Here is a 14,356-nt window from a genome sequence, read left to right as displayed (position 1 = left end):
TATTTAAACAAGATTTTCTTCCCTTTCCGTTAATCCTTACAACTCTGTGGACAAAACTGGGTCAGAGAAGTTGTCTCTTGCCTGAAGTCACCTAGTGTTGGGTCCCACCAAGGATTAGAGTCCCAACTTCCTAATCCCAACCCCATTCTCTTGCCATTATACAATTTCCAAGACCTAATAGAAAAAAGCCAGAAATTTTATATGTGACTGATAATCATGATGGTCCCTGATTTTTCCACCTTGTCCAAGCTGTAGGTAAAACTTACCCAACCCTGAACCAATTCTGATCAGGGCTGATGGCACATTTGTAAGTTCCAACACATCGCTGGTGGGACATAAAGTGGTCTCATTGGCCATTCTCCATCTTCTGCTGTTTGTTTTGTACATGGTGGCCCCTTCTTGGTGAACTTCCTTGATTCCTACCTACTCCTTAAGGTAAGATTATGGGCCCTTCTTTGATACTACCATAAGATCCCTTACATTAGTCTATTAATGTCCTCACCACATTATTTATAATCATCTTTCTATGGGTTTGTGTTCCTCATCAGATTTCAAGTTCCTTGAAGACAGAAATCATATCTTAATCATCTTTACCTGAAGTAGCTAGCAAAGTATCTGTACTGTATTAAGTATCCAGTAAATACTGAATGAGTAAATAAGTATATAGGTTGTGACCACTTTCTCCACCATGTCTGGCATCTCACTGTGAATTATGGCCTGCTGGCCTGGGCACCAACACTTATTTTTTTTTACTTCTCTAATTCCTTCTTTTAGAACTCTGAGCCCGAACCTGTACCATCAGCAATGTGGCAGGTTTTGCTTAAAACTATATGGCTCAAGATATTGCCACCAGTTTGACTTTGTGTCACCTTCTAATGACACCTGCTGCTGTCCCCCACATCTGATTTGATCCCTTAGGGAGAAACAGGCAGGTAAGCCAGACAATCCCATCAATCAGATCTCCAGCCATTCTTGTCAGGGCTACCCTAGCAGCTCTATGAGTTCCCCAAGTGCTAGTCCTGTCCTATCTAAATTGCCTACAAAATGATGTCAACTAGCACACATTACTGAGGTCTCGGAATGTTCTTGATCTAACCTTATGGGGATTGCACTTAATGTGTATCAGCTAGCCACTGGACTCAAGGTTTCTATTAACTTCCTATTGCTTAAAATAATAATTCCATATTCAGAATGAGGATTCCTTTGTTTTAGGATAAAGGAGGCTTTACCTGAAGATCACGCAATGTTGTCTCATGAGTGTGGGCATCACCTTCAAGAACTGAATACTGATCGAGCTTTTCTTGTTCTTGCCCCAACCAAACTTCAAATGCTTTTAGGTCTCTCTGATACTCTTGGTGCAGGCGGACAAGTTTTTCAGACTTGGTTACGGCTTCCTATAATTAGCATTTAAAATAATGAAGATAGGAACACATTATAAAGCATCGATGTGCTGTAATTCACTTTTGTAATTTTAGAAAAGTACAATGATTGAGACATTGGAATATGAGTTATTTCCTAGAATCATGAATCTTTAAGGTTTGTGTAAAAATATAAAAACCTAACATTTCAGGAATAAAAGTGTTATTAATTATTTTGTTGAATTAACTACATGATCTCTGAACACCTTATAAAAGGTAACAGACAGGCTAAGAAATGAATTCACTTTACTAATTTCATAAAAATTCACTTTTGCTAATGAAGAAAATTGAAATTCTTACATTGTGCCTTAAATGAGGATTTGGACTTACTGTGGATTTAATTTTCCACAGGAGAATGTGCTCTGAAAAAGCATATTTATTTTCTTTGTGAGGACTAAATGAAGAATGATCAATACTATCAGTGATTATTTCCCACCTTAGAAAACTCTCATCATCAGACATAATAAGGCATTTATGAGTCTTCAATTGAAGCTGTCCAGAATTTTTTTTAAATTGGTACATTTCTAGGAATTTTTAGTTGAAAATGATCTTACTTTCATAGCTTTCATAATACTAACAATATGTGAAGGTTTTTGTTTGGTTTTGCCAGTAATTCCTTTAAAATATGAAAAATTCATTTTGCTTTTGTTCTGTTTTCCCAAGCCTGTCATTCTTGAAAATAAATGAGTCTTTAAACGAGCACAGCTCCAAACACTCCCCTTTTGGTGAGTCTACAAGGAAAGGGCTTTGCCGTACCTTGGCCCTCTCTTGGATGGCTCTGTATCGTTCCTGTAGATCCTGGAGTTCTAGCTGGGTGACATAGTGTTCTGTCATGCCAGCCCCTTTGACTTCGATGGTCTCCAGCAAGCTGCTGTAACTCACCACTTCTTCATTTAATAACTAGAGAGCATTTAAGAAAAATAAAGTGGTTACTCATGTACCATCACATCAATGACACTGCTAAAATCAAGATATTTTAATTGTACAGTTGACAAGTGACCTCAGGTTACCTATTCGTCCACCCCTCCATCATTTTATCTATTTGACACAGATATGTGTGTGAATGCATGGATGTGTGTGTGTGTGTGTGTGTGTATGTGTGTGTGTGTGTGTATTTTATGTCTGGTCCAGAACTTTCTCTAAGATATTAATTACCAATTAACTACTTTATATTTCTACTCTTAACATTTCAAACTGATTATGTCCAGAAATGGACCCCTGATGTTCACCCCTTCCCTATTCTACCCCAGCCCCCCATGAAACCCCCTTCTCTTTCCATCTCTTTTCAAACAGCAAATGCCATGACCTCCCACCCAGATGGTCAACCCAGAACACGGGAATTGTTCCAGTGTGCTCTCTAGCTCTCCGTCCTCTTAACCATTAGGAAATCCAGTTAGCTCTACCCCCTATTATACCACGACATCTGTCCCCACATCTCCTGCAAACTCCCCAGCCCAGGCTGCCCTCCTCTTTCACTTGGACTTTGCAGTAGTATCCCAGGCAGATTCCTGGCCACCAGTTCTTTCCCTGTCCCTTATTTCATGCTCCACACAGCAGTCTAAGGGATATAATGTCTTGCAATTAAAAGTTGAATCATGTTGCTTCTCAGCTTAAAACCTGGATTATCGTCCCAGTGCTGCCGGGATCAAGTGGAAAATCCTCAGAGCAGCTGGCATGGCAATGGAGGATCAGGCTCTGTCTCTCCATCAAACTCCCCTTGCAGCCCCTCCCTGCCTACTCTCTGCTGCAACAACACCTGCCTGTTTCCTCGCAGCTCCCCATTGCACCAGGATCTTTCCCTCCACAGGGCCTGATGACCTGCTGTTTGTTCTATCTAGAATGCTCGTTCCTCAACTCCTCCCCAGGCTCATTTCTCTGGCTTAAATTCTTTAGTGCATGGACAATATGTCTGCTGTTTCAGAGAGGCCTTTCTTGTCCCTCTCCCTTGGCCTCAAACAAGTTGTATGAGCCTTTTCAAAATGATTCTCTCTCACACCACACTACTTCTTTTTTCTTCATAGTACTCAGCAGTTGTAATTATTTATTTGTACATTTATTACTGAGTGCATGCATCCCCACTAATGTACGCTTGACTGTTTTTACTGCTAGAATCGGGCACAATGCCTACATGTAGCAATTTCTCAATAAATGTTGATTGAATAGGTGAACAATCCAATTAATTAAGCAATTAATTATTACAACAGATAATACATGCAGGTATTTATGAAGCAGATAATTATAATTATATTATTTTATGGATGCATAAATGAGACCCAGAAACATTAAGTACCTTGGCATAGGTCACATAAGATTATTTAGTCATTTAAATAACTTTTATTCAGCGTGTGTTCTGTGTCAGACAGACAGCCAAGTGTTGAGGATATAAAGAAAATTAAGCATCTCTATTCACTGAAGGAGAGGGACATGCAAATATATGTCCTATGAAATTGATAAAGAGCTTTGGACCAAGGGCTATGAGAGAACAGAACAATGAATCAAGCCTGAGTGGTGGTGGTGTAGCATAGCTAAAATGACTTCAAAATTCATTCAGAAAGATAAGTAGGAGGTTGCCAGGGGCAGAGACAGAGCAAGGACTTCTGTAAAAAGGGAAGAGATTATGCAAAGACACAGAATTGTGAAGATTGTGGCATGTTCAGGAGATAGTGTGAGATTCAGCAAGGCTGGAGAGAGCAAGGGAGGAGGCTGAGAGCATGAAGGAAAGGAGCATGGCAGAGGAGCTTATTTCCATTCTTACAAACCAGACGAGGGAGATTGAGCTTATACTATAGACAACGGGAAGACAACACAGGACCTCACGCAGGAAGTGAGACATTCATCTTTATAGGAGATAACAATAGATGGAGGCAAGAAAGAAGGTGAAAAATTGGGAGTCTGTTCCAGTTAGGTGAAGAGGATGGATCAGTAGAAACTAGTGCCAGATGTAAAGTGGCAATGAGAAAGAAGGCACTGAGAGTAATGAGGTTTCCAGTGTAATATATTCAGGGTGAGGTGATACAAATGAGCAGAAATAGAGAATGTAAGAGGTTAAAGGATTTCTGTGTAGACGATCGTAAGTGCTGTTTAGGACAATGGTAAGGGAGTGATGGAACAGGCTGACCAATGACCATGCCCTGGAGTGAGCCTGCAGCTATAAAACAAAGGACTGTAAAACTTCATGTCAAACATGTCAATAAGTTTTAAGAACATGCCATTATTTATTTATTTAAAAAATCTTTCCATGTAGTACTATACTAATATAAGCATTATGACGAATGCACAAAAAATAACACAAAAGGATGTGATTTAAAAAAAAAGACTTCCAATGATGAGCAGGCTGAAGACATTAAAAGATATTTCATGGTGCTACATTTTAAATGGTTTGTGTCAGAAAACATGGATCGACATGGTTTTCCTGGAAGGGAAAATTTTCATTCACTAATAAAATAATCACAAATGAAAGTCCAGTTTAAGAAGACTTTAGAAATTATACTACAAGCCCCAAACATAATTTGCCTATGTGCACTGTCCTAGCGTACACATAATCCCATTTTTGTCTGACTGTGGCACTCTAAAGAAGCCTGTGAGAAAACAAATGGAATCTGAAATCCAGCTCTCACCTTGGCTTTTCCGAGCATAGTTATTTTATCCCGCAGCTCCGCATGCTGCCTTTCTGATTCATTTAGGTTGGCTTCCATACCGTCCATCCAACCGGAGAACTGTCGAACGTCATCCTGATAACTTGTCCATTTGGAGAGAGCTCCTTCAAGTTGACTGAAAGGGATTTGAAAGGACAATAAATCCACATTGAGAATCCTTAGGAGTCTAAAATCTGTTATTGTGTGTGCTCCATCCATTCCAGTCAGCAAGGGGTCAAGAGATCAGGAAGAAGCTGGCTTGGGAGTGAGCAGGCTGCCCAGGGCTTAATGACACTGAGTCCAGGTCTGAAGGGCAGCCTCAGGAAGCAAAGGGACAGTTAAACCCAGGCCAACATGCAGAAACATGGAACCAGCTATCAACTCAAGAGTCAGCGGCTGGGGCACACGAGACACTGGGGGAGTCTCAAAGGCAAAACCGAGAGAGATCCCCTGAGTGGGTCTTTTCTGGAGCAAAGCTCTGGGCAGGGAGAGAAGCAACACTTAACTCTATCAAACTAAGCAGGACATTCAGAGCAGGAGAGAAAAATAAGCACAGTAACCACCTTACGTGAGATTAAACATCAGAAAATCACAATGAAATAAAAGGACAATATTTCCTGACTTGGTCTAAATATTAAAACTTAATTATTTCTCTTATTGATAAGTTAAGCACTTCCCTTGTCTCAATACACATGCTATTTTTTTTTTTTTTTTTAAGACAAAGTCTTGCTGTGTCGCCCAGGCTGGTGTGCAGTGGCGCGATCTCGGCTCACTGCAAGCTCTGCCTCCCGGGTTCACGCCATTCTCCTTCCTAAGCCGCCTGAGTAGCTGGGACTACAGGTGCCGGCCACCACGCCTGGCTAATTTTTTTGTACTTTTGGTAGAGACAGGGTTTCACTGTGTTAGCCAGGATGGTCTTGATCTCCTGACCTTGTGATCTGCCCGCCTCGGCCTCCCAATATGCTGGGACTACAGGCGTGAGCCACCACGCCCGGCCTACACATGCTATATTTTAAATTCCATTAATCAGGCCAGGTGCGGTGGCTCATGCCTATAATCCCAGCACTTTGGGAGGCCAAGGCGGGTGGATCACGAGGTCAGAAGATCGAGACCATCCTGGCTAACACAGTGAAACCCCATCTCTACTAAAAATACAAAAAATTAGCCTGGCGTGGTGGTGGGCACCTGTAGTCCCAGCTACTTGAGAGGCTGAGGCAGGAGAATGGCATGAACCTGGGAGGCGGAACTTGCAGTGAGCCAAGATCGCGCCACTGCACTCGAGCCTGGGCGACAGAGCAAGACTCCGTCTCAAAATAAATACACAAATAAATATAAATAAAAATAAATTCCATTAATCATTTCTGCCTAATTGTACTACCAGGTTTTGGGTCTTTTTGCAGCACTGTAAGTGCTCCATCCATCCACACCCCCAGATCACACCACTGCAGCACAGTCCAGCTGGACTTCTAATTGCTCCTAGATCTCTTAGCTTGAAGACATTCTCTAGTCCCTGATGTACTCTTAGTTTGAGGGCAATGTAGGCACAGGGGAGCCTCACCCTGAGGGGCAGCCCTCAACTGCTCTTCTAATTCATAGGAGTTTGTCTCTAAATACACCAGATCCCCTGCCCTTGGGTGGGATAACTGAGGCTCACACTGTATACCAGCTCCCAGCATTGCCTGACTGGATTAAGTTGCAGTTGCTCACAGTGGTGGGCAACTTGCTTGATAACATACCTGATATGGTTAAGCTCTGTGTCCCCACCCAAATACCATCTTGAATTGTAGTTCCCATAATCCCCACATGTCATGGGAGGGACTCAATGGGAGGTAATTGAATCACGGGGGCAGTTTCTCCCATGCTGTTCTCGTGATAGTGAGTTCTCATGAGATCTGATGGTTTTATAAGGGGCTTTCCTCCCCTTTGCTCAGCACTTGTCTCTCTTGCTGCCATGCGAAGAAGGATGTGTTTGCTTCCCCTTCCGCCAGGACTGTAAGTTTCCTGAGGCCTCCCTAGCCATGAGGAATTGGGAGTCAATTGAACCTCTTTCCTTTATAAATTACCCAATCTCATGAATGTCTTCATAGCAGAGTGAGAATGGGCTAACAAAACACCCTTTACTTACTGCCCTCCCCCTGCCTGCCATTTCTTTCCTACTCTTCTATTTGTATTTCCTGGGTTTACCTCCCAAGTCTGCTACTTGGTTTTAATCCCTATATTTTTATGTTATGAATCTTTTTTTTTGTATTTTTATGTTAGCAACAACAACAAAAAGAAGCATGCATTTTTAGCTATATTAACATGCTGGCACAGTATTCAGGTCAATCTAAATGTGAGATTACATCTGCCAGTTTCTTTTGTTCTAATAAGAAAAAAGAAAGAGGAATCAAGAGAAAAGTGGGGGAAGGAAGGAAGAAAGGAAAGGGAGTGAGGGAGGGAAGGAGGGAGGGAGGGAAGGAAGGAAGGAAGGAAGGAAGGAAGGAAGGAAGGAAGGGGAAGGGAAGGGAAGGGAAGGGAAGGGAAGGGAAGGGAAGCTGGCCACAGGAATGGTCTGTTCAGTAGTATTATATTGATCTTTTAGTAATAGCTTCCCCAGTGCTTGGCTGTAGTTTCCCTCACCTTTTACAACGAATCCCTGCAGACAAAAGGGATGCCCACATATCCTTCACACTCTGCAGCTGCTGCTGAATAGTGGGAATGCCTTCTGGAGACGTATTCTGAAGGACAGATTCTCCCCTGGTCACTATCATTTTCATTTGAATCTCTTTTTCCTGTTTGACTGATAATAGAGCCTGTGAAAACAAATACAGAAGTCCTTTGTCATTTGTATGTTTAACATTTCTGGCTTTAAATATTGCAGAGCTCCTAAAGATCACAGAATAATATGCAATTGTGTCCAGCCCTGGAGCTCCCAGTTGGCTGAGACAGAGGGTGGGGAAGTGGCTTGCTGGTGAGTGCCAGTCACCAGCTACCCGCTGGTTTTTACTAAGTGGCCTTGGTGTTGAAGGTCTCCAGTCTTCTCTGAATAATCCCTTCCTTCCAATGAAGTTTTACTTTACTGGTTTTAACAAGGGAAAAATATAGTACAGTAGAATTCATGATTTCTCAAAGGTTATAGGATGAAGAGCTTATAAATGTTGTGGTCCCTACAACAAAAAAACCCATAGAAATAGATTATATATTTCATGTTCTTCATAAGCACTATTCTTTTTCTATGTGAGAAGGAAGTTTCTTCTTCTGTTTTTTTTAGAGACAGAGTCTATGTTTCTCTCTCAGGCTTCAGTGCAGTGGTGTAATCATAGCTCACTGCAGCCTCGAACCCCTGGGATCAAGTGATCCTTCCAGCTCAGCCTCCCTGGTAGCTGGGACTACAAGCACATGCCACCATGGCCAGCTAATTGAAATGTTCTTTTTTTTTTTTTCTTTGTAAAGGTGAGGTCGATGCCCAGCCTGGTGTTGAACTCCTGGGCTCAAGCAATCCTCCCACTTCAGCCTCCCAAAGTGCTGGGATTATAAGTGTGAGCCACTGCACCCAGCCAGAAGGAAGTTTTAATTCCAAGTTGTAAAACTGATAATGTTGCCTAAAAGACAAAGCTTCATCTCTCTTTATAATGTGGTTCTTGCCAACTTCCAAAGCTTCAGCTTCAGCCACCCATTGCCACCAGTTTCTGCTGTGGCAATAAGCAACTGGTAGCAATTTCTCATTCACTACGCTGTTCTTTCCTCTGGCTTTTCCTCACACTTTTCCCCTCTCTGCCACCATTCCCAAGTCTCCACCCAGTTATCTTTGCCAAAATAATTCTCCCTATCATTCTTAAAAACTTGGTTTTGGCCGGGCGCAGTGGCTCACCCTGTAATCCCAGCACTTTGGGAGGCTGAGGTGGCAGGTCACCTGAGGTCGGGAGTTCGAGACCAGACTGACCAACATGGAGAAACCCCCGTCTCTACTAAAAATACAAAATTAGCTGGGCATGGTGGTGCATGCCTGTAATCCCAGCTACTTGGGAGGCTGAGGCAAGAGGATCGCTTGATCCCGGGAGGCAGAGGTTGCGGTGAGCTGAGATCACACCATTGCACTCCAGCCTGGGCAACAAGAGCAAAACTCCGTCTAAAGCAAAACAAAACAAAAACTTGGTTTATAGCAGGGTGCACTGGCTCACACCTGTAATCCCAGTACTTTGGGAGGCCAAGGCAAGAAGATTGCTTGAATTCAGGAGTTCAAGACCAGCCTAGGCAAGAAGGCAAGACTCTGTCTTAATTTTATTAAAAAAAAAAAAATTAAACCCCACACAACTTGGTTTACCTATCACACTTCCTAAGAAACCTGTCCCAACTTTCAACCCCATCCCTTCTGCACGGTTCCACTCCTGTGTATGTCTATAACACCGTAAGTACATCTGCATCTGTGGTTATTGTCTTCTGTATTTCGACCTCCAACCTCAGACAGTAAAATCCTTGAGGAAAAAGACTACGTTATTCACCTTTGATTCCTCGGTGTCAAGACAGAGTGCCAGTCTCCTAGAAGGCACCCAGTATACAAATGAATGCAGATTCATTATTTTCATCACAAATGCAAAACTGAACTCATATCTTGGGATGGGAGGAGAATTGGCTAAATACAGGAAGACAAGTGAGTCGAAAAAGATGGAAAATGTTTTGCCCTATAAAATGTTTCCTCAAAATATTTTCCCATAATGAATATGTCTGTGATCTCATTTAAAACTAGCCTCTTAACAAGTGATCACACAAGTAATCACATTCGGACTTTATTTTATTTTATTTTTTGGAAAACATCCGGGGTCGGATGATTCAGGAATTCTCTGGCATGTCCACCCAAGGCAGACAGCATTGCACTCACAAAGCATCTGAGATTTCTCATGGAGAGAATGTGACATCACCACTCCAGGTGGATGGAAATGGGAAATTTTGACAAAAACAAATTCTGCAGGTTGGAGATATTTCTATGTAAAGATGCACACCTCGAGCTTGAGCGTCCTGCTGTCCAGCACACTTTTGTCGGACGTCGGGTGGCAGTACGAATCCAGCATGTGAATCGCATCTGTCATCCAGTCTTGTAATTCTTTAATCCCAAGAGAGAACTGATTGTGTTCTGCAACGATTCTATCCAGTCTTGACACTTTCTCCTGGAAATGACAGAAATGGTTTTCGAGCTGTCCATTCCACAGAGACAAATTGTAAAGCTAACGGTTTGTTTGAAACAACGGCAATCAGTCATGGCTTCACACGCTGCACAGATATGAGGCAAGTCTGGCCTAAATCTATGACATATGTCAAAGATCTTTCTAAATCATAAAACTATTAGAATAACTAGGTCAAAAGCAAAAAAAAAAAAAAGCTACAATTTTATGCCTCTCCAATTCTTTATGACTATCACGATTATTTTAAATCAGTAAAATTTCTCCCTAATGCCGTGTTTGGGATACTGGTCAAAGTAGTTTCTAGCTTTCACATATCACATTGGGCTCACCTGACACAACAACCCACATGACCTACATTGTAGCCAGGGTTCTAAAAAAGTAATAATCTGAGATTTTTGTAATATCTCTAAATTTTAAAACATGGGACCATACATGTGGTTTTGCTTATTAATTATAGGTCATATTTAACACAGTGAAGACTTTACAAGAATAATCTACAGCTCTCAAAACATTCATATATCGATTACTTTTGGTATCTAAGTAAATACAAAGGAATGGAAAGATGGTCTTCATTCATTCTAAGATGATTCATTCCTTATCTTAACTTAGATACGTGCCAGATTTCATAAAGACACCCAAAATAACAATCAGAATAAAAATGGGTGTAAACATAGACTATTTACTCCCAGACCTAAGCTAGTGTGACTGCCTCAGTGAGGTGTACTGAAGACCCAAATGAGCAGACCCTCTGTAAATCCATACTTACAGAACAGATGAGGCCAAATTAAAGACTAAATTATACCAGGGTCCCTAATTCTAACATCTGAAATTTAAAAATGTAGGAAACAAAGGTTATAAGCCACATAAAGCTCAAGATAGGCCTGCACCACACAGTTTAAAATGGGTCTACGTTATACCGGCTGAATGCTCTAAATGAGGTTGTAGCAGGATTCCATTTATTTTCTTCTAAGCTATTTGAAAAGAGATTTAACCAGTTGTCTGAACCATTGCCAATTTTGAGCTTTGCTCTAGAATCTGAACTGAAACTCTCAATCAACACATCCTTGACTACTATATAATGAATGCAAAGATTCAGATGAATTTTTAAAAAATATCATTATATTTAATCTAATAAAATTTAAACTGTTTAGAATCCATGTTTTTCTAAAGTAATTTAATCTGGGATTATTTAGAACAAAAACTCTGAGCTCTGCTTTATGTTTATGATTTGAGTCTTCCAAATCGAAGCCCTGGGAAACATGTCATTTCAGTATTAAAAGGAATATCTTGTGCAATAATGAAGACTGGAAGTCTCTTCAATCTTTGAAACCTCCTTCTGCCTTTTCAGAGAGCCACATCAAGCTGATGCAACAACAATGATGAACTCAGATTGCAAGGCTGAGGAAACAGCACACACGCCCCTTACTGCTGACCTGGAGACCCACACCGTGGGCATGTCAGGATGCAACGCACACCCTGCAGAACCTGCTGCAACTCCAATTTTGCGACATCAGTATCACACTCACACACAGCACGTGCCAGGCGTTACCTTTGTTAAATTGCTTAGCGCTAGATACTGAGAAGATAGCTGCGACACTCTGTGCCTAAAGCTCTTGCTGGCAGCTTGTCCTTCCCACAGCTGCTGAGCTTTCTCTTTCAGCCTGTTGAGCTGAGGCTCGTAGCAGTGTACTTCCTCAAGGACAGACTGAAAAGCACAAGCAAGTTACTATTCAGAGGCTGCGGAAAAGCACATCGCGGACGAAGCTTTGGCCCAGAGAACATGGAAATCAACACTGGCAGGCAGTCTGTGTACCCTGGAGGCTTTATTATCTCCAATCTACACACCATGGAGCACAAATCACTGAAGGAAACAAATCATACTTCCAAGGAAAGTCAGAAAACATAAAATCCGCCAGAAATGGGGAAAGAACACACTACATCTCACGGCAGCACAGTCTAACTCAAGGGTGCTGAGCATGCATCTGTAAGGTCGACAGACGACGGACAAAGACTAGGTGAGATGGGGCTATGGGGAGGCAGGCTCATCACCTGGAGCTTCTGCTGCTCCCTCCTCTTTGCTGGCAGATCATAGAGGTGATTGCTGCTTTCATGGACCATCTTCTCAGTTTTACTCAACCAGTCCTGGATAGGCTCAGCACTTACTTCAAAGTCCTTCATTTGGATCTTTAGATTCTGCAAGGTTTTAGACAGTGTCCAGGACAAGAAAATATTTTAATAGCAAGTCCAAGGTCCTTCACTTGGCATTCAAAGTCCACCCAGGCTGGGTGCAGTGGCTCACGGTGGCTGAGGTGGGCAGATAGCCTGAGCTCAGGAGTTCAAGACCAGCCTGGGCAACATGATGAAACCCCGTCTCTACTAAAATACAAAAAATTAGCCAGCCATGGTGGGATGTGCCTGTAATCTCAGCTACTCAGGAGGCTGAGGCAGGAGAATTGCTTGAACCCAGGAGGCAGAGGTTGCAGTGAACTGAGATCATGCCACTGCACTCCAGCCTGGGTGACAGAGAGTGACTCTGTCTCAAAAAAAAAAAAAAAAAAATCCACAAAAAAAACCAAGCCCACTCCAAAGTCTGAAACATTCCATCTTTTACCTCGGCACAAATACAATTTTTGAATATCCTTTAAGAACTTTTTAGGGTTCTCCTTTTGAAAATAGAATTTTTCCCCCCTAACTCTCTGGCCCACTTCTGAGATCACACCCATTTCTCAATTTCCAGAGCATTTGTTGTCTATACCATGCCTATATATTTCGTCATAGACTAGGTTGGATTGTGAATTTTCATCTGATGCAAGCGTGCCTTGTCTCCAAAAATAGACTGCAAGCTCCATGAGGGGAGGGCCTGGGTCTGACACTTCCTGAGACACACCATAGTACCTTACAGGAATGTAAAGAAATGTTAGTCAACATTTGGTTGATTTTCATTAATGAGGGTACGAGAAGCAGCATATCCATGTAGTTGACGTGCTTATGTTGTTAATAAATAATATATTCTGCTTTATAAAGTGATAAGAAATACTAACTAATGTTATGTGCTTATCACATGAGAATGTCATAATACTTTCACAGTTACTATGTAGTACCCTAGGTGTAAAATGTGTTTGATAAAGTTTTATATGGTACTGTTTAACTTTAGCAAAGGTGTCTGCATCTACTGTCTCTTACTTATAAAGTGGTAGGTGGATATGAATGTGAATTTGTTATTTATGTTACCCTGTGAGTCAACTAAAGGCTGTAAAAACGACCAGTACTTTAGGTAGTACGGGGGTACATAAAGGTTAGCTGAAAAATCTAAGTGGCAAGAACTAATGAAACTTATGAGAGAATAGCTCAAGGTTCCACCTGTATCTGGTCTGGGATGTCTACAATATGGGGAAAATCACATCTGCCTTACTCACCTCTGAGGGATATGGGTTAGCTGTAAGAATCCTTTGAAAAGTTAGTATCTCACAAATGTAAAATACCAAAATAACTTCTGGAGTATTCTACCAAAATTTAGGTTGCATGAATGCAGGGACTTGGTTCTCTTTTATTCTCTGCTATAGCCCCAGAGCCTAGACTAGTCCTTCACAAATAGAAGATGCTCAACAAATATTTGTTGAATAATTAAATTCATAAATTCAAGGTGTTTCCATCTTCCTGTTACTGGAGTCTCATGGGGCCACTTGATATGGTTTGGCTGTGTCCCCACCCAAATCTCATCTTGAATTGTAGTTCCCATAATCCCCACGTGCCTTGGGAGGGACCTAATGGGAGGTAATTGAATGGTGGGGGTGGTTACCCCCATGCTGCTGTTCTCATGATAGTGAGTTCTCATGACATCTGATGGTTTTATAATGGGCTTTTCCCGCTTTTGCTCATACTTCTCCTTCCTGCCACCATGTGAAGAAGGACGTATTTGCTTCCTCTTCTGCCATGATTGTAAATTTCCTGAGGCCTCCCCAGCCCTGCAGAATTGTGAGTCAATTAAACCTCTCTCCTTTATAAATTACCCAGTCTTGGTGTGTCCTTATAGCCTCATGAGAATGAGCTAACACACCACAAAACAGGGCAAATGGGGGACCGTGATCAGGAATTTAGGTTCTAAAAAGAAAGGAGATGAGAGGGGAGGGGAATGGGAGGGGAG

The 14,356-nt window shown here is 41.8% G+C and overlaps 1 protein-coding gene across 1 annotated transcript in view; it reads right to left on the bottom strand.

The window, feature by feature from the left end:
- LOC116463206 (nesprin-1) overlaps nucleotides 1-14,356 on the bottom strand; it is a 532,426-nt gene that overhangs the window by 246,037 nt on the left and 272,033 nt on the right. The window contains exons 60-66 of the mRNA XM_032146204.2: nucleotides 12,262-12,405; nucleotides 11,762-11,917; nucleotides 10,033-10,197; nucleotides 7,673-7,845; nucleotides 5,036-5,189; nucleotides 2,175-2,318; nucleotides 1,230-1,394 (exon numbers count right to left, since the gene is read on the bottom strand). Coding sequence (XP_032002095.1) covers nucleotides 1,230-1,394; nucleotides 2,175-2,318; nucleotides 5,036-5,189; nucleotides 7,673-7,845; nucleotides 10,033-10,197; nucleotides 11,762-11,917; nucleotides 12,262-12,405 — 1,101 coding nt within the window. The remainder of the gene's footprint in view (nucleotides 1-1,229; nucleotides 1,395-2,174; nucleotides 2,319-5,035; nucleotides 5,190-7,672; nucleotides 7,846-10,032; nucleotides 10,198-11,761; nucleotides 11,918-12,261; nucleotides 12,406-14,356) is intronic.

The sequence above is a fragment of the Hylobates moloch genome, unplaced genomic scaffold (genome assembly GCF_009828535.3).
Source record: "Hylobates moloch isolate HMO894 unplaced genomic scaffold, HMol_V3 SCAFFOLD_29, whole genome shotgun sequence".
NCBI classification, from domain to species: domain Eukaryota; kingdom Metazoa; phylum Chordata; class Mammalia; order Primates; family Hylobatidae; genus Hylobates; species Hylobates moloch.
This window is presented reverse-complemented; position numbering and strand designations above follow the sequence as displayed.